Here is a 17,350-nt window from a genome sequence, read left to right as displayed (position 1 = left end):
TATTGCTGTCTCTTAATGCCACTGCTTCCTGCTTTGTATGATTAATAACCCTCTGGTCATGGCGTGGTCTGTGTTTTGTTGCAGTGACTGGGGCCAGTTTTGTGGTGTTCAATGGAGCGCTGAAAGCCTCTTCTGGCTTCATTGCCAAGTCCAGCATTGTTGAGGGTAAAGTTGCCAATTTATTGACACTTATTACATCATATCGCCGAATCACAGGCTGTGAATTAAGTAATAAAAGAGTCCTCTGTCCTATATTCTGTATCTAAAATCGTTGGCTACCTCTACGTGTCTTACTTTGGCATTATTTTCTTTGGGGTAAATCATTTTTGTAGGTCATCTAATTTAATTTTCTGTATACTTATATTTAATATTATGTATACGGTTAAATGCCACCCTGTCTGGAAAAAAAATATCGTTTTTGGAAGAGCTAAGAAATAAAACACTGTCACCTGATATGCATCCAACAGCAGAATTTGCTCATTTAATGTACTCATCCATAATATATGTCTGAAATCTGAAATGATAATGTTATCAGTGATTGTTTGTTCAGCTACAGTGAAAATGGGCCCCAAGACTGTGGCTTTTCATGTGGCTGTTGTTGTTGTGGTTTGCTGTTGGACTAGTCTAACTGGTGTGTGTGTGTGTGTGTGTGTGTGTGTCAGATGGGTTGATGGTACAAATTCCTCCAGAGACCATGGAGTCTCTGCGCAGCGCCCTGAGGGAGCAGACGGACTTCCACATACCCTGTGGCAAGAATGACGGAGGGGAGCTCAGAGAAAATGTCACCGTCCGCTGGGTGGACTGGAGTGCACCTGTCAACACGGGGTGAGAGCTCTGCCAAACACAACCATTTACACACTTTTGCGCAATTTATACACGAACCCAACCCTCAACCCCGTGCTCAGTAATGTTGTTAATGGGTCTATTTGACCGATTGTGGGCTGTACAAGAGGCTCCGATTGTAGTGGTCTAAAAAAGATCACATATTTTTTGCCTGTCATAACATTGCCGTTTAGATGACATAATCATTAGAGGTACTTGAGAGCTTGCCATCAGCTCCAATGAAGTTCTCCAAGCATCATTTTTGAGACGTTTAGTAGTTTTACAAATGAAAGTTGTAGAGAAATGGGAAGCTCCGTGTTCAACTTCTCGTCCGTTTTGCACTTGCCAGGCGGAACCATTGTTCATGAAGTGAAATCGCATTGATAGGGAAACAAGGAAGCACAGAAATACGATTGGTGGTTGATGACGGACGACTGTGAAAAGTTCAGCCGTGGCCAACATTTCTCGGTCGACTTGCTTGTTGACTGTTCACACATTGGCTGAGCTTCCCTGGTCGGAAACTGATAGGAAATAACTGCGGGGTCACTGTTTATGAGCCGCAGTTTTATCACGACCGCATTAATTATCAATTTACCTGTAATCTGATTTTCTGACTACGATGTGCCCCTGCAGCATAACCAGTGGGGTTGATGGGAGGCCTCTCAATGGAGTCCACAGTGTGAAGATGCAGCAGGACACAGAGTTTGAGTCGGAGGGACGCACCATTAGATGCACTGAGGTGAGTTTCCCTCGAGTTGGATGTTTCCTTGTTTTCTCCCATCTCGCTCTCTCTCTACACTAGATAGGGTCTCTGGTTTAGAGGCGTTAGTCCGTGTGTGTGACTGTACCTGAACGTCCCTCTAGGTTTTCTACCAGTTGAAGAATCCCGACTGTTGCCTCGCGACAGTGCTGCCGTCCTGCAGCGTGTTTCAGAGGGAGATGGCTTTGGCCACCAGCAGCGCTCTGAGTCCTCACCTGGCTGTGCTCACCTCCAGCGGCATCAACTCCCTTTCCCTCCGAGTCTCCACACAGGCTGACATGGTAACAAACTCACAGCGCTGCCGTTTCTAACATGAAAGATTTAATACCAATGGTTTTAACATATAATATCAGGGTTTCCTGTTGTTGGAGGCCCAACTTGAGACAAAGCCATCCAGGGGCTGACATTTGGGTTACCATATAGTTGTACCATATAGTTACATATATATAGTTACCATAACGACAGAATTGTGGAATATTCTATAGGACCTTATAAATAATTGTTTATTAATTCAACACAAAAAAACACATTTTTTATTTTTCCCTGACAACATAGATAAAATATTAAATTCTAAAATGTAATTTAACTAAAATGAGTTTGAACAAATTATTCAATGCTTTTTCTTTATATTTTTCTTGGAGTTCCAATTGCCTAAAACTCACCCCTCCGGTGGTACTGCTGCCATGCTTACAGTACGCCTTCTTACAGCTTGATAAGTTTGCACCACCCTACTTTTTGTAGCACAATTACTGTTACTGACACTGTTAATATCACTGTCCACACACAACATTGCTAACTGCAGTCCCTTTGCTGTTGGCGTTCGCTGAATGAATGAAGTAATGTCAAATAATGTGATGCTAGATGCATTTATGTGTTTTTCCTTCCAATGTGTCGACAGGGCGTTTAGGTTAAGTAGGCCCAGCTAGTAACACACTGGGGGAAACCCTGAACATATGGGATATCTTCTCTCACCAGTCACTGCCTGAAAACTGTCTCATGGTTTAGTTTGTTTTGGTGAGTTTGTCTTCATGTTTGTCTCCCAGGTGGAGTACCAGGCCGGCTCGGGAGGCAGGCTCCTTCCCCAGCGCTACATGAACGAGCTGGACAGCGCTCTGATCCCAGTCATCCATGGAGGTAGCGCCAGTGTCCCACAGACTGCCATGGACATGGAGTTCGTCTTCTACATCACACACACCATCTAACGCACACGCAGACTCTCTCGCACCCTCTAATTCAAACGAAATATTTAACACAGAAAAAAAATACAATTAATAAAGAGAAAGAGAGGCCGTCGATTGTGGCAGGACATGCGAATGCAACAGCTAGTCGGACATGCAGCCCGTCACCCAGAGGACAGACAGCCAGTGGCGGGACATTCCCGCATCGCTCCTCTGAGGCCGGGGATGTCTTCGCCCCTCGCTGGACGTCGGAGGGATGTAAAACTAACACGTGACACTGGTTTTCTATTGAGGAAACACCCTATGTTTGTGTGCTTTGTGGTCACCAAAGCTGCTTTAACCCAAGAGGCCAAACGCTAAATGTGGAAAAAACGACAACACGACCAAATGCAACCAAACCATTCTGACCCATTCTGCTCTGCCTTCCAGGCTTCCTGCTGGCTCCTGTCAGCCAGAAGCGTCTCAATGAATGTTTCCCACTGTCTCAATGTCTTTGATTTGGATGTATTTATTATAATTTTACAATGGTGATATTGAATGAAAAGATGGAACATATTGAAACAAGTAACGTTATTAACAGCCGTACTCAATACTTGAGAGGAGATACATGTGATCAGGTGTTACTGTAAAGCCGCTTTACACAGCGGGCACATTTAAGAACGCACAGAGCAGGGATGAATAGAGATCGGATCAACTTCCTCTTCCTTTCTCCTTCCACATGGTATTTTATCTTGATGCTGCACAGGAAAACCTCTGCTGAACAATAGATTTGTTTTTTGTAGCTGGATGTAACCAGGGAAGGAATTTAACACCAGCTACTCACCGAATGCTGGTAAAGTTTGGCTGTGGCTGGTAAGTTAGTCTGGGAAGGTAACCAGCCATGGCCTAGAGCTCCTTTTTTTCATTCTCTAATTATTTTTGGCTGGGATGTATTGGAATCCATCAGCCACTATGAGTGCTGGATGAAAAAGATGGTTTCATGTCCTGGATGTAACTGGATGAAAACTAAGGTTAACTTGCCATTATTTTGTCACTTAGCTCACCATTGGTCTCTACCAAGATACTTTCTGCTTTATTTATGTTGTCCACTATCTAAACTTACTTTGATTTTTAGACAAGCAACTGTTCCCTTTCACTGCTGACCAGTATTTGCCAGCTATCGCTCAAATACCAATGATTCCTTTCATGAAGGGATTTAATACGTCTGCTTCAATGTTTCAGCCTGTCAGTTAAATAACCACCTTGGAATATTTACATTACGCTTTATGGTTACTATGCCGTTTCCATTGGCAATATTCAGCTTTACTGCACTCTGAAGATTTACTGATTTTTACCGTTGGTTGTGGATGTCCTGTCGTCTTCTCAGGTGTCGGTCGGAGCAGGAACAACACACAGATGAAAGTATTTCACCGTACGCTGAAAAGCTTCAGACCTGATTCATATTTAAATCTATCAAATGTGTCTCCACAACAGCATAAGGACACAATGAAGCACTTCAGAGCCGTTTAAACATTAAACAGGTCTGAGGCTTTTCAGTGTGCGGGAGGGGGGGGGGACACTTTCATCTGTGTGTGAGTTTTTCACCAGGTCAAAGGGTGGACCAGAGCAGGGGAAACTCAGCTCGCTGTCTTTACGCAGAATTTGAAGCTAGATCAGAACTGCCGATTTCCTGGTACGAGTGCTCTGTGTAAAGACGGCAGAGGAGGGTCTCATGGTTAATAAGTGTTATGTACATTTTGGTTCCAAACCTGTAAAAGCATACGCAGATCTGCACCCAGGCGAACATGTACTGTTTCCTGCACTCCCCAATGAGTCTAGATCAGGTATCTTATGTTTTCTCCATTTTAGGGCAAAGTGCAGCGTCTCACATCTTCTCAAATTTCATGTCAGGAATTTTCCACCCTGCTTTGTCCAAATGTATAGAAGATATATGCATAGAGATTGATTGTATCAAACTTTTTTTTGTTTTTTTTGTTTTTTTAAATATTCAAAGAGTTATTTTTGGAGCCATTGGTATAAAAGTTTTAACAAATGGAATAAAAGTCGATATTTTTGATAGGAAGTGAGCTACAGAAATTTTGCAGTTTTAGTGTAGCAAGTTCCTTGAGCACTGAAAGGAAAAACACTAGCCTATTAATTCCTGACATACTGAAATATATGTGATTTTTTTTTTCTTTCCAAATAATAAAAATAACTAACCCCAGATACTAATGCATAAAATTGCTTAAGTTTGAGATTGAATATGTAGACAACGATGTAAAAATCTGAAGGATACACATATGCAGCTTTACACTTCAGCCATGACACTCAGTGGCTGATGATATTTTAACTGATATATTGTATTAGAGATAAAGCAATATTTCATAGCTAATACAGATTAAGGGTTCTCTACTTTGTATGTTGCACACTGCTTTGGGGGATTTGAACATGTCCTACCTTAAGAACATATTGATGCTATGTAGGCTGACCTGACTTAGGCTTTGCTGAATGTTTGTCACCTTTCACACCCACAGCCCCATTTCTGTTGTCGGTGCTACTGAGCACTAAAAACTGTAATTTGTGAATGAATGAATGTGACCGGTAACCTAAAAGATTCCTGCTCTTTTTATGCCCTTTAAACCTATAGAACCATATTGAGTTGTTGAAAGAATGGCTCCTTCAGTAATGCTCTGTACTGTTGATAATGCCCTGACATTATGAATTTGTTGCATATGACCATCCGCCACTAATAACTGGATTCCGCTGACCACAGGTGCAGGAGGGGCTTTTTATCATCAGGAGGTTTGGACAGAGCAGTGAAAGGTTAGTTATGTAAAATCAATCAATTCAGAGCAAACTTCAGTTTTTCCACACACACCTGGAGTTAAAACAAGCCCTTGTTTATTCTTGCCCACTGTTTGTGCCTCAGTTTCACTTTGTCCTCAGTTCAGAAGTGTTGAGCTGATGATTAGCTATCTGCAGCTAAGACATGTATGTTTAGTGAACATCAATTGACTGCTATTGAATTTTAGCATTGTATTATTTCAGCTTTCAAAACGCCCTTCCACTCTCTGTACAAACCAGTGTTTAGATTTTCAAAATCATAGCAACTCTATTCACCCCTTCATTTGACAGCTTGTTGACCTCTCCTTGACCCCTAAGATCCATTGGTCTCCATAGTGTAAAGTCATCGTTTACTTGTTTTAACAGGCAAAGGTGAAATAGGCATCTTCCAAAGCTTTGCCATTATCCTTTTCTGTTCGCTTAATGTGGATCTAGTGTTGCCACCTTCACTTTACTCTTAAATTGTTGCTATTTATTGCAATTTCTTCTTTCCATATAGGCCCATACATCTAGCTGGTGCTTTATGACAACTTAAATAGTTTTCTAACATTATAATAAAATAACATGAAAGATATGGAGCAATCTGAGCGAAGACCAAGGGGGAACTCGGTGAGTTTTGAGTCAGATTTTACCGGTCAACAGAAAGTGAATGGGAAAGTCAACATATTCCACTTGTGCAAATAACCTGTACTGCTGGCAATGATTTCTCAAAAGCAAGCTTGATAAAAATAAATACCACATTGTTTTCATTATTTGAACTTTAAATCATTGGAAACCGTATGATTAAGTTCTGAAATATTTTCCTAAAGGTGGTTGTTCTCTCCATATATCAAGAGAGTAATGTTTTGGGAGTTAAATTATTTTTCTCTCCAGGGTGATTAAATAGAACTTTCCACAATGTCAAAATGAGAAGTATTTTTATGCTTTGTAATAATTGTTTTAAAGTGTTGTTTTGTGTAAATCATCTATTTATTCATAAGCACCAGCTTTATTTGGTGAACCTGGTATCTGGGTCTCTTGATCTCTGAAAAAAATCAGTTTCTAAATAGCTTGTATTTAAAGAATAAAATGAGTTTTATGAAATCGGTTGCCTGCAGTCTTGTGGATTCCACACACACACACACACACACACACACACACACACCACCTTCCCTTGACCTGCTAGCCCAGGGGTTTGTTATGTCAATGTCTCCCATTTATTTTTCTTTCTTTCTTCTCTTCCAAGAGTCATACATTCATGGACAATTATTGTTATTCTACAAAAACTTCAAAATGAAATTAAGACCCATTGATCACTGAATATATTGTTTAAATGTTTTTTAAAGTCTCTTTTGGACGAGTACAGGTTTAGAAAGCTTATTCCATAAAGTCACTGCTGAATAAAAGGTTCACCACATTCATGTTTGAATCTTAATAACATGGTTTGAAGTCATAACAGCTCTGGTGCTGATTGATCCACTGCTTTTTACCAGTTTGAACCTGTGACTCATTAATCTTGCTTTACTTTTCTGTTGTATGCTATGAAAGAGATTAAGAGTGCGTTTATACAGAAGCATTATACATTTGTACAATTGGAGTGTCATATGAATACATTAACATAATCCTAGTATAACTGTCTATACTGCAGATGGATAACAGTGGAGAGAGTGAAACTTAACAATCAATTCTCTAAAATCAATGTATTCCCTCGCTGGGCTAATTTCCTCGGGGGGGGGGGGCGGGGCCAGTCTGGGCGGGGCGGGGCGGGGTGTTGACTCACCTGTCTCCATGTCGCTCCAGTCAAAGCTTCATTCACAGAAGTTTCTGTGCGTCAAAACAACATCAGCGACATGAGCGGACGAGTCGGAGACTTAAGCCCGAAGCAGGCAGAAATCTTAACTGAGGTTGGGAACAAAAAAAAAATCACTATAATGCCTAGAATTTAACCATAGGGACTTCGTCTGTGGTACTATAGTGACTTTATAGTGACTTATCGTGCTTTATGGTATTTGTATCTGCTATGGTATCACTATAGTATTCCTGTTGGGACTTAGAGTGTGTCTGTGGTACTCAATGTGACTTCATAGTGACCTTGTTGTACTTCATGGTATTTTGTTTTTATCTCCTACCGTATTATTCCTATAATATTTCTATGGTATCTTTTATCACTATAATAGTCTTACTAGCTACATATTCATTCAGGGACTTACCACGTGTCTGTAATGAGTTTATAGCAACCTTATCTTATTTTATGATGATTTTATCTCCTATGGTTTCCCTATAGGCTATAATATTCCTAAAGTATGACGTTACTGTGTGGCTGCGATATTTGCATATTACTATCCATCCCAAATGTAGGCTACTAGTATTAGAGGCCATATATTTTTCGTAAGGATTGGCGCCAATGACAAAATATTAGTAGGCTACAGAGCTGTGCTTAATGTGCTATGTTGATATACTGTATGTGTATCATGTCAATGTTATAACTGCTTTTGGCTATTATTACTATGTTTTACAGCTGGCCTAGGCTTTGTATTGTTTAACCTTTCCATCATTGTGTTGATGTCACATTGTCCTGCTGTATTTAACTGTGTGATGCGTGGTGTGTGTGTGTGTGTGTCCAGTTTCGGGGCAGGGTCCAGGACATCCTCCCCGACCTGCCTGCACAGCACGACCACTACCTGCTCCGCTGGCTCAGAGGTGAGACCGTGCAGCCTCCACTCTGCTGCCCCGCCTCACACTCACCACTTGTTTTGCATTTCCACTGTGGGCAGGATGCTGGCAAAACAGCAGGGATGTTCAAGGTCACTTCAATTCACTTCCAATTCAAATAAGATTTATTGGCGTGAAGGGAAGAGAACCAGCATTGCCAAAGCGTGTCAGTACATTGTAGATTTTGCAAGATAGTCAGTCCGTTAGATAGGAAATTGCAAAATAACTCTCAACAGACAGAAAAGCAAAAACAAAACACAGTCCAAAAAGGAGCTGAAGTGGTGCAAGTCATTGTCACCAATTGTTCAAAAACAAATTAAATAATTCAGTAATTATTTCTGATTTTAAACACGTGAATGGAGACTGGATGGCTCTTACAGTCAGACACTTAATCTGCCATGGAGGGATTCTCCAGCTTGTTTGTGTGGCTGGTTGCCTAAACCTTGTTTATTCATTTGTTTATTTATAGTATGACTAACAGTCAGGAAACCAAATGCAACATGGGATATATGCCAGTCATCCGCACCACACCGGGGATGTAGTGGAGGGAAAACCCACGTAAAAATATAATTGACTGTAGATAAAAGCTGAGCCACCTGTATAAAATGTGGTAATTCAAATTGACTATAATACTGTATCATACAACTATAATATACAAAATAATGAATATAAAAATGAATGAACTGATAGGTGACGATACCACAGTCTCCAACTCTGGTATTTTCTCACAATCCTTGAATGAAACTCGCTGTGAGGTTTCCTGTCATGTGGAGCAGCATGGGAACGGGTTCCTGCATGGGACTGAAGAGCAGAGTGTGTGTGTGTGTGTGTGTGTGTGTGTAGCCTCTCCGGCAGTTTCAGCTCTCTGCCCTCAGGCTTTAACTCCCCACAGGCATCTGAGACATTCTGAATACGTTGTTTCATGGTGAAAGCCAACACACAAGCATTGTTTGTTTTGAGAGGAAAGTTAACTGTTTGTATTGTAACCTCTAATCAGGCGGCAGGTTTCTCTCAGTCTGTCAGTGACAGTGTTAGGTGATGTTGAATACAGGCTGTCTGTTAGTCTGTTGCTTTCCAGGTAGACTGAGTATAGCCTGCTGACACATATTAGGCCATGATTCACCTGTTCTGGCTTGAGATTGACTTTTCACCGGACTAACTGGTGGAGATCCACTAGTTCAAGTCCAGCAGATTCTGTAAAAACCATGACTATTCTTAATCTGAATCATGCATGAAATAAGGCAATAATTAAATATTCATTATAAAGCATTAACTCTGGCTATTTGAAGAGACACAAATTAGTAACTAGATCCAAAATAATAATTAAAAATATGTATGTTATCGGGCCTGTCTTCTCATTTTCCTCTGATGTCTTTCATTCAAAACATTCAAAACATCAAGCGTTGGCTATTCAGTTATTCAAATTCAAGTGTCTTAGGCTACCAATGAATGTTGATTTGACTTTTTTGTTGGACTAGCCCACCAAAGAACAAAGTTATTGGTTCTGCAGAAAGGCTTTTTACATTTTAACACAATTTGTGAGAGTCTGTTAACTCTCATTGCCCCGCAGTCAAAAAGTATCTTTCTTTCCCTGGAAAGAACATCATATTTAACATTGAATATAATTATATTATTCTTTGAAGAGTTATTTTGCACATGTAGGAGTTGACTGCATGATGCAAAATGGAGGATTTAATGGTGCTAAAAAATTTTAGCAAATGAGTCTATTTTGAAACAGGACATTGACAGAGAAGATGAAGTCTACTCTGCCTTGATAATTAGTATCATCGGCTGTGAAGAGGAATGTTGAATTTGAAAGTATTTTTTCCCTCCCAGATCCACTCCAACCCACCTGACCCAGTAATTAACCCACATTTTAATGGAAGGAGCAGTAAGCGTTTCATCACTGTTTTCTTCACCTTCCCGGAAATTAACTCATCACACCTTTGTTGCCTCTGTGACGCACCCAACCCAACTCACTTAAGATCCAACGAGACTGATACTTGAAATGTCAGTCTAATTACCATTTGTATTACAAAAGGAAAAGGTGTGTCTCACCCCCTGTTGAATCAACTGTGATTCATCTTAAGGTTTTGTAGAGTGTTTTATCAGATGGTTGTTAAATTCATCACTCGCCTGGTTAACCATTAGTTTTTGTCTCCTCCTGCCCCTATGCCCATGACAGTACACAATATTTATTCAGCCAGAAGGGTTTGAATTACCTGGAAAGTCAGTGTCAGCTCAACTCACTGTTCATATCCCACATGAAGTCTGATTTTATGCTGTATGAAATTAGTCACTGTTTTTAAGATTTCTGATTACTTCATACACAAATTTTAGTATATTTCTGTACTTATTTCCCTATTGTTCCACTATTGTGTTTTCATTTATTGAAGTGGACCAGACTAGAGTAGGTATAAGAGTAGGATAAAATATAATATGCATAGGCTGGTATCTATAAAAAAAAAACCTGGATTAAAAATTTGTAACTACACATTACTACATAGACATAGAAATTGCTGTTATACTAATTCAATTATCATTGCATTATCAGAGATTCCTAAGTATTTTTAGTAATCATTTTAATGATTCTATTGGCTTCTGTATGCAGTCTTTTTGTGTATGTTGTGCTCAAATCAGAGCTTTATAGTTTCTCAGGTCTAATAGTACACTCAGTGTTGTTGAGCAGGAAGTGTGTGTGCTGCAGGACACATCTAGGACGTCCTGTGACTGTTGACTCCTCTATGCAGAGGCCCAGCAGTTCAAGGAGGGCTGAATCGATAGGGGACCCACTTAGTTCAATATTTGCATTGGCTGTCGACCTTGGTCAAATTCTTTGCCTCACTGCAAAAAGGCCAAATGTATTCAACTGTGACAGGTTTGCTATTGTACTGTCAACAGACATTGTTACACTGGAGCTGGTATAACATGATACAATGTGAAGAAGTATTTCATAACCCCATATTTCCTCTTCTAATCAAGGACTTTTTCTTTTCCCAGCCCGCAGCTTCAATGTTCAGAAAGCTGAAGCCATGATCAGGAAGGTGAGGTCTTTGTTTCATTAACACACTGTCATCACCCAGTTTATTCTCTATCACTGGGTTGATGACAGCCCATTTCCCTTGCATTGGTCATATGTACACCCATCAGTTATACCTGCTTGATATGCATGTGATCTGTGGACTGTAATAACTGAAGCAAATATATAGACTGTATGTGCAACACAGTAAGAGATGGAAGAAATACTGAGAATACAGGCTGCAATGCAATGAGAATAGTTTTGTATCAAGGGGATTATGAATTATCTCCTACAAACTCTGTTAGTCTTAAAGCTACTTCTCATCTACAGACACAAACACACACACACACACGCACACACTATACATCACAATATATTGAAATTCAATATATCGCAACGCAAAAATGTGACAATACATATCGTGGGGCAAAACAAAAATAATTGTGATATTAGCTACATTTTACTCTGCTGAGATAATCACATATGAGACACCTTGACCATCACAATTTCACAAGCTCTCCATTGAAATTATATTATTTGCACTGTAATGACATTTTTAAATTGTTGTTTACATTCTAGATAGATAGATAGATAGATAGATCATCAGATAAATAAACAGGTGACTAATGACAACAACAACAACAACAGCAGCACCACCCAACCACAACAACAGGAAACCCCAGCATCATATCACATTTGATTTATTACATCAATCTCAAGGATACATTGGAGATATTTAATACTGAAGGCATCAAGATGTCCAATGTGCTGATGATAGATGCACAGGCTTCAGCTCTATATAGTAGCATTCACACTCATATTGTTCGGTAGAAATACAAAAACACCCGTTAGATATTATATTATTAAGCCTGACTTTTGCTTGTTTTGCTGACTACCAAGTGACTTACCTCCCCCCTCTGTCTGCAGCACCTGGAGTTCAGGAGACAGGTGAAAGCAGACACCATCATATCTGACTGGAAACCTCCCGAGGTACAGATGCTGCACATGAAACAAATTATGATCATAACTGTGAAAGAGTTTTGTACGAAAGAGGATTAGGGCCACGTGTGAAAAATGTATTTGAGTTCTGACTTTAAACTCAGAATTCTAACTTTTTTCCTCAGAATCTCAGAATGATGAATTTAAACGCAGAACTCGAATACATTTTTTTTCACATGTGGCCCTAATGCTCTTCCGTAGTTTCGCCTTGCTTGCTTGGCATTATTATTAACACAAACTTGTCTGCACCCTGCACTTCGACATCAGAAATGTGTCTTTTTGTCCTTCATTATAACCCATGGTGCGCTCACCAGGTGATTGAGAAGTACGTGTCCGGCGGGATGTGCGGGTACGACCGGGAGGGGAGTCCCGTCTGGTACGATGTCATCGGCCCCCTGGATCCCAAAGGCCTCATGCTGTCGGCCACCAAGCAGGACTTCATGAAGACCAAGATCAGGCACACAGAGATGCTGCGCAGGGAGTGTCGGAGACAGTCTGAGAAGGTCGGGACAAAAGAAAGGGAGAAATCTTCTCTGCTTCTGCACTTTCTTTTGTTATTTCCTATTTGATCTCTTATTCTGTCTCTCCTCTCCTCTCCTCTCCTCTCCTCTCCTCTCCTCTCTCTCTTAGCTGGGGAAGAATATTGAAGCCATCACTCTGATCTATGACTGTGAAGGCCTGGGGCTGAAACACATGTGGAAGCCTGCTATTGAAGCCTATGGGGAGGTTTGTCAGCGACTAGTGGATCGATGTGCATGGAATGAGTGTAGAGACAACTGTGAAACTCTGATACCAAAGTTCAAACAAGTTAAACATGTCAACATCTCCCTGACAGATCCTCACCATGTTTGAAGAGAACTATCCCGAAGGGCTAAAAAGAGTGTTTCTTATCAAAGGTATGTTACCTCAGTGTGTGTGTGTGTGTGTCTGTGTGTGACTTGGTTCCAGGCTATGTTTCTGATTCTAGCTTTTATCGATGGTTTTTCAAATTTCTGTCTTCTTTCTCTCTTTGCTGCAGCGCCCAAGATTTTCCCCATGGCCTATAACCTGGTCAAACACTTTCTGTGTGAGGAAACGCGATGTAAGATTATCATTTTGGGAGGTGAGACCGTTTTCTTATCCCAGAGTAGAACAAAAACACTGCTTACAAAAATCAACAGTTACATCCCTCTTAATCTCGCCTCTGTTTACAGATAACTGGCAAGAAGTGTTACGTAAACATATTGACCCAGCGCAGCTTCCAGTGGTGTACGGAGGAACGCTCACTGATCCTGATGGAGACCCTCGCTGCCGAACCATGGTGAGTCCAAGTCAACTTTGCTCGAGTCCCAGGTCAGTCTCAAGTCTTGAGGCACAAGTCTCAAGTCAAGTCCCGAGTCTAAATGTAGAACAGCAAGTCAAGTCAGAACAAATCAAGAGTCCAGTATCAATTTAATATCTTAAAGAAAACTAAATATCTAGGACTTTTCAATGCAATATGGTTTTAATAGGATAAAAACTTGGTAAGAGCATCATGAGTTTGATTTCTAGAATCAGTTTCAACTCCAATAAATTCAATCATTCCATACAAATTCAGAAAACAGAATTTAAATTCAGTCGTCTGCTGGAACAAATCTCATCACTTTCAATCTGAGTCATTTACACAAACACAAGATCTCAAGTCAAGACTTTAGAAACCTTTTCAAGTCATCAAAGTACAAGTCAAAGTCAAGTCCCAAGTCACCAGAACCCAAGTTTCAAATCCTGACTCAAGTCCAAGTCATGTGACTCGAGTCCCCACCTCTGCTGTCTTTCCGAATATGTTTTTTTGGTGTGTTGTGGTTGCAGATCAACTGCGGCGGCACGGTGCCCCGGTCCTACTACGTCCAGGACTCTGTGAAGGTTCAGTATGAGCGCAGCGTGACCATCAGCCGCGGCTCTGTCTTCCAGCTGGAGTATGACATCACCGCACCCAGCAGCCTTCTGAGGTAACACTGCTGGTGCATGATCAGTGGTCCAGAACTGGCTGAGATAGATCTGAGCAGGCCGAAAATCACAAAACTGACCGATGTCTGCAGAAGGCCTACAGCCTCAGGTCTGTTCCGTAGTTTTGGACAGAGGATGCAGGACAAATTTGTGTGTAAAGAAGCAATTACTCTGATTTTATCTTAAACTGATGCTTTTGACCATCACTTATCAGACAACCTTGCATCAACAATGATAAAACAGCTGTGGTGAACCGTTCACAGTCCTTATTGGGTGTGGAAGTTTTGCTGAGATTTCACTTAGCAGTAAAATTATTGGTGAAAAAAATCAATTTGAGTTTGAGTATTTAAAATGTTCTCAGAATAAAAGGTGCATGTTTTGTTTTCTTTCTTTTTTTGCTGTTTTTTTATTTCCAAAAGAGAACATGTAATGCAAAAAGGACCACAGGATAGAGAGTTCAAACTAAATTATTTTAATAATAATAATGCAATCTGGTGCAATGCTCATGGAGAGCCTAAAAAATGTGTACTCAGTAACAGCTGAGATTTAAAATGCAGCAATATACAATACTTAAGTCAGAACATACTTAAGTAAAATGACAAAAATACACAAAAAGTACACAAAACTCAGAGTAACGAGAGTAGTTGTAATTGGTTACTTTCACCCTGTGGTCCTTATAACCTCTCTCCTCTGCCCCCTGCTTCCTTCACAGGTGGCAGTTTGCCAGTGACGGGGCAGATATAGGTTTCGGCGTGTACAGGCGAACCCGGGAGGGAGGCGCTCAGAAAGTGGCCGACATGCTCCAGGTTCTGCCCAGTGAACGTTACAACGCGCACCTCGTCCCGGAGGACCGCTCGCTCACCTGCCCCGAGCCTGGAGTCTGTGAGTAGAATCGCACACAGACACAAACACAAACACGCTCGCTTCCCGATCGCCTGAGACAAACCTGCAGGACTCATTCTGTCCTTCGTTCCGTGCAGACGTGCTGCGGTTCGACAACAGCTACAGCTTCCTCCAGTCCAAGAGGGTGAGCTACAAAGTCGAGGTCGTCCCCCCTCCGGACGGCCAGATGCAGAGCCGGGGCAGAGGAGACAGCAGGCTGCAGTGAGACAGAGGGGTCCCACCTGGATCAAGGCAAACTGTTGTCAACTGCTCTGAACCCTTGGCTTGCGATAACGGTGACTGGTTGGCACTAATCATTCACAACAAAATCAGCACTCTTGCATTGTGTGTATGAAAATAATTCCTAGTCCAAATTTTTTCATCATTTTACCAACATTTCATAGCAGAACCACTGGCTGTGCAGCTTTATCATATAGCAGAAGGAACAGTTTCTAATGCTGCACGACTACATCCCCACCCACTGGCTCCGGCTCCATGCGGCGCCTACAGGCAGCTCCAAGGTGGAACAAGCTGCAGGCGGATCAGACACATGGAGCTGGTTGGGTTTGTTAGCTGGAGCTCACCAGAAACAAAGGGTTGCTGCTCTCAGTGTGTGGCTGGCTGTTTGAGGAGAAATACCTCATGGATACTGGAAGTACTGGCTTTCCAACGGCCGGAGTCTGGAGCCCAGACCCCTAAGTGCAAATCTATAGCAGCTAAACCCCCGAGGGACCAGAGAAGTTAAAAGAGAGAAGCCACAAAGGGAACCAGACCTTTTTATTTCTCTCTTGCCTAGTTTCTGTTTTGCTTTCCACAATGGTGGAACAGTGGTGTATCTCCTGCCATTGTTTGATTATTGTACAGCCACACTGTTCTCACTACCTGCCCATTCCCGTTACAATCCGAAAATTACTGTTGTACTATAATGTGTTGGAATGAAGAATATTAATGATGAATTTTGAATATGTGCTATCTGAACACAGCCTCGAAAACCATTGTAAAATCTTCCTCATAATGACAGTTAATGTATATAAAATGAAGAGGACATAATGATTTCTTTTTTAATTTATGGAAACTCTTAGCTTAGCTTTTGATATATAGTATGTAGACTATACATGAATAAAGAAGAATGAAGGAAATTAAGAAAACGTGATTTTTTTTATTTGTATCATCAGTGTCATATTCTATTAAATGTATATTCTAATCTCCTTTGGTTCACTTTAGAAGCCAAAGTTTTTACCTCCAGCTGATTTTGACCACTAGGTGGCACTGTAAGCAGGGACAAAGGGAAATCCTACCCAGCGTTCATATTACATAGTTGGTCACTGATATATTATGACTAAAAAATAAATGCCTTTTTCAGAAAAATTTTGAGACTAGTTCACTGGGGATATTATCAGAAAAATGAATGGAGCTTGATGCAGTGAGTAGGCTGCCAAATAGTCAACAACGTAAAGATAACTGAAGCACTCTTTTGTACACCAGTCAATCCTAAAATTAAATATGGAGCTTAATCCCAGATCAAATGTACGTTGAAGGGTCTTGAATATTGACTTCTGTGATTGTTAATGATATGTTGAATGTGTGTATTTTTGTGTCCTGTCTTAATTTTTGTCTTTGCTGTGATGTTGCAAATGGAGCTGCTGTGATGCAAGAAAAATTTCAGACTGGATCTGACAATAAAGTATTATCATCATCATCATAATTAGGAGTCCAATAGAGCCTTCGGTTCTTAACACATAGGCTAATAATTATACATTATTCACCATCACCATCACTTGACCATCACAATTTCACAAGCTCTCCATTGAAATTATATTATTTGCACTGTAATGACATTTTTAAATTGTTTACATTCTAGATAGATAGATAGATAGATAGATGGATGGATAGATAGATAGATAGATAGATAGGTTAAATGTCAACTCCATTGACTGAGACTGAGACCCCTAGTGTAAACCACCAGACTCTGTGTGGAGAAACCTCGCACTCCAGATTCACAGAAATCATCACAGGAGAAATGCTGAGTCGACTAAAACGCAGACAGACTAGCGACTGCCTGTGCCGCCTGTCTGCATCCAGCAAGCTGAATGTGAGCGGGCACGGTGCCAGAGAGATGCAGGGTGGTGCAGGGGGGGGGAGGGGCGTGTGTGTTGTGTGTTGTGTGTGTGTGTGTGTGGGGGGGGGGATAGAGGGGGGGGCACCGATGCC

At 41.0% G+C, this 17,350-nt stretch overlaps 2 protein-coding genes across 4 annotated transcripts in view; both read left to right on the top strand.

Moving 5' to 3' along the window:
* The window catches only part of zfyve16 (zinc finger, FYVE domain containing 16), a 28,726-nt gene extending 22,103 nt beyond the window's left edge, over positions 1–6,623 (top strand). For both annotated transcript variants that reach the window (XM_071515676.1, XM_071515675.1), the window contains 5 exons: positions 85–165; positions 663–825; positions 1,456–1,561; positions 1,687–1,863; positions 2,626–6,623. In XM_071515676.1, the coding sequence (XP_071371777.1) occupies positions 85–165; positions 663–825; positions 1,456–1,561; positions 1,687–1,863; positions 2,626–2,784 (686 nt within the window). In that variant the 3' untranslated portion in view covers positions 2,785–6,623. The remainder of the gene's footprint in view (positions 1–84; positions 166–662; positions 826–1,455; positions 1,562–1,686; positions 1,864–2,625) is intronic.
* Positions 6,624–7,401: 778 nt separating this feature from the next.
* Positions 7,402–16,733, top strand: LOC139641343 (SEC14-like protein 2). 2 transcript variants are annotated; one of them, XM_071515673.1, is made up of 12 exons: positions 7,402–7,466; positions 8,187–8,262; positions 11,275–11,318; positions 12,221–12,283; positions 12,607–12,795; positions 12,923–13,018; positions 13,128–13,188; positions 13,311–13,394; positions 13,486–13,592; positions 14,120–14,259; positions 14,970–15,139; positions 15,238–16,733. In XM_071515673.1, exons 1-12 carry the CDS (start codon positions 7,413–7,415, stop codon positions 15,363–15,365), a joined length of 1,212 nt encoding a protein of 403 aa, XP_071371774.1. In that variant the 5' UTR covers positions 7,402–7,412; the 3' UTR covers positions 15,366–16,733. The 2 variants fall into 2 exon arrangements, with proteins under 2 accessions (XP_071371774.1, XP_071371775.1); XM_071515674.1 differs by lacking the exons at positions 12,221–12,283; positions 12,607–12,795.
* Positions 16,734–17,350: the final 617 nt, after the last annotated feature.

The sequence above is a fragment of the Centroberyx affinis genome, unplaced genomic scaffold (assembly GCF_046629955.1).
Source record: "Centroberyx affinis isolate AG114_WGS23_722 - 3 ecotype Tasmania unplaced genomic scaffold, CSIRO-AGI_Caff_v1 ptg000364l_1, whole genome shotgun sequence".
Lineage (NCBI taxonomy): Eukaryota > Metazoa > Chordata > Actinopteri > Beryciformes > Berycidae > Centroberyx > Centroberyx affinis.
Note: the sequence above shows the minus strand (reverse complement) of the source record. Positions and strands in the feature narration are given on the sequence as shown.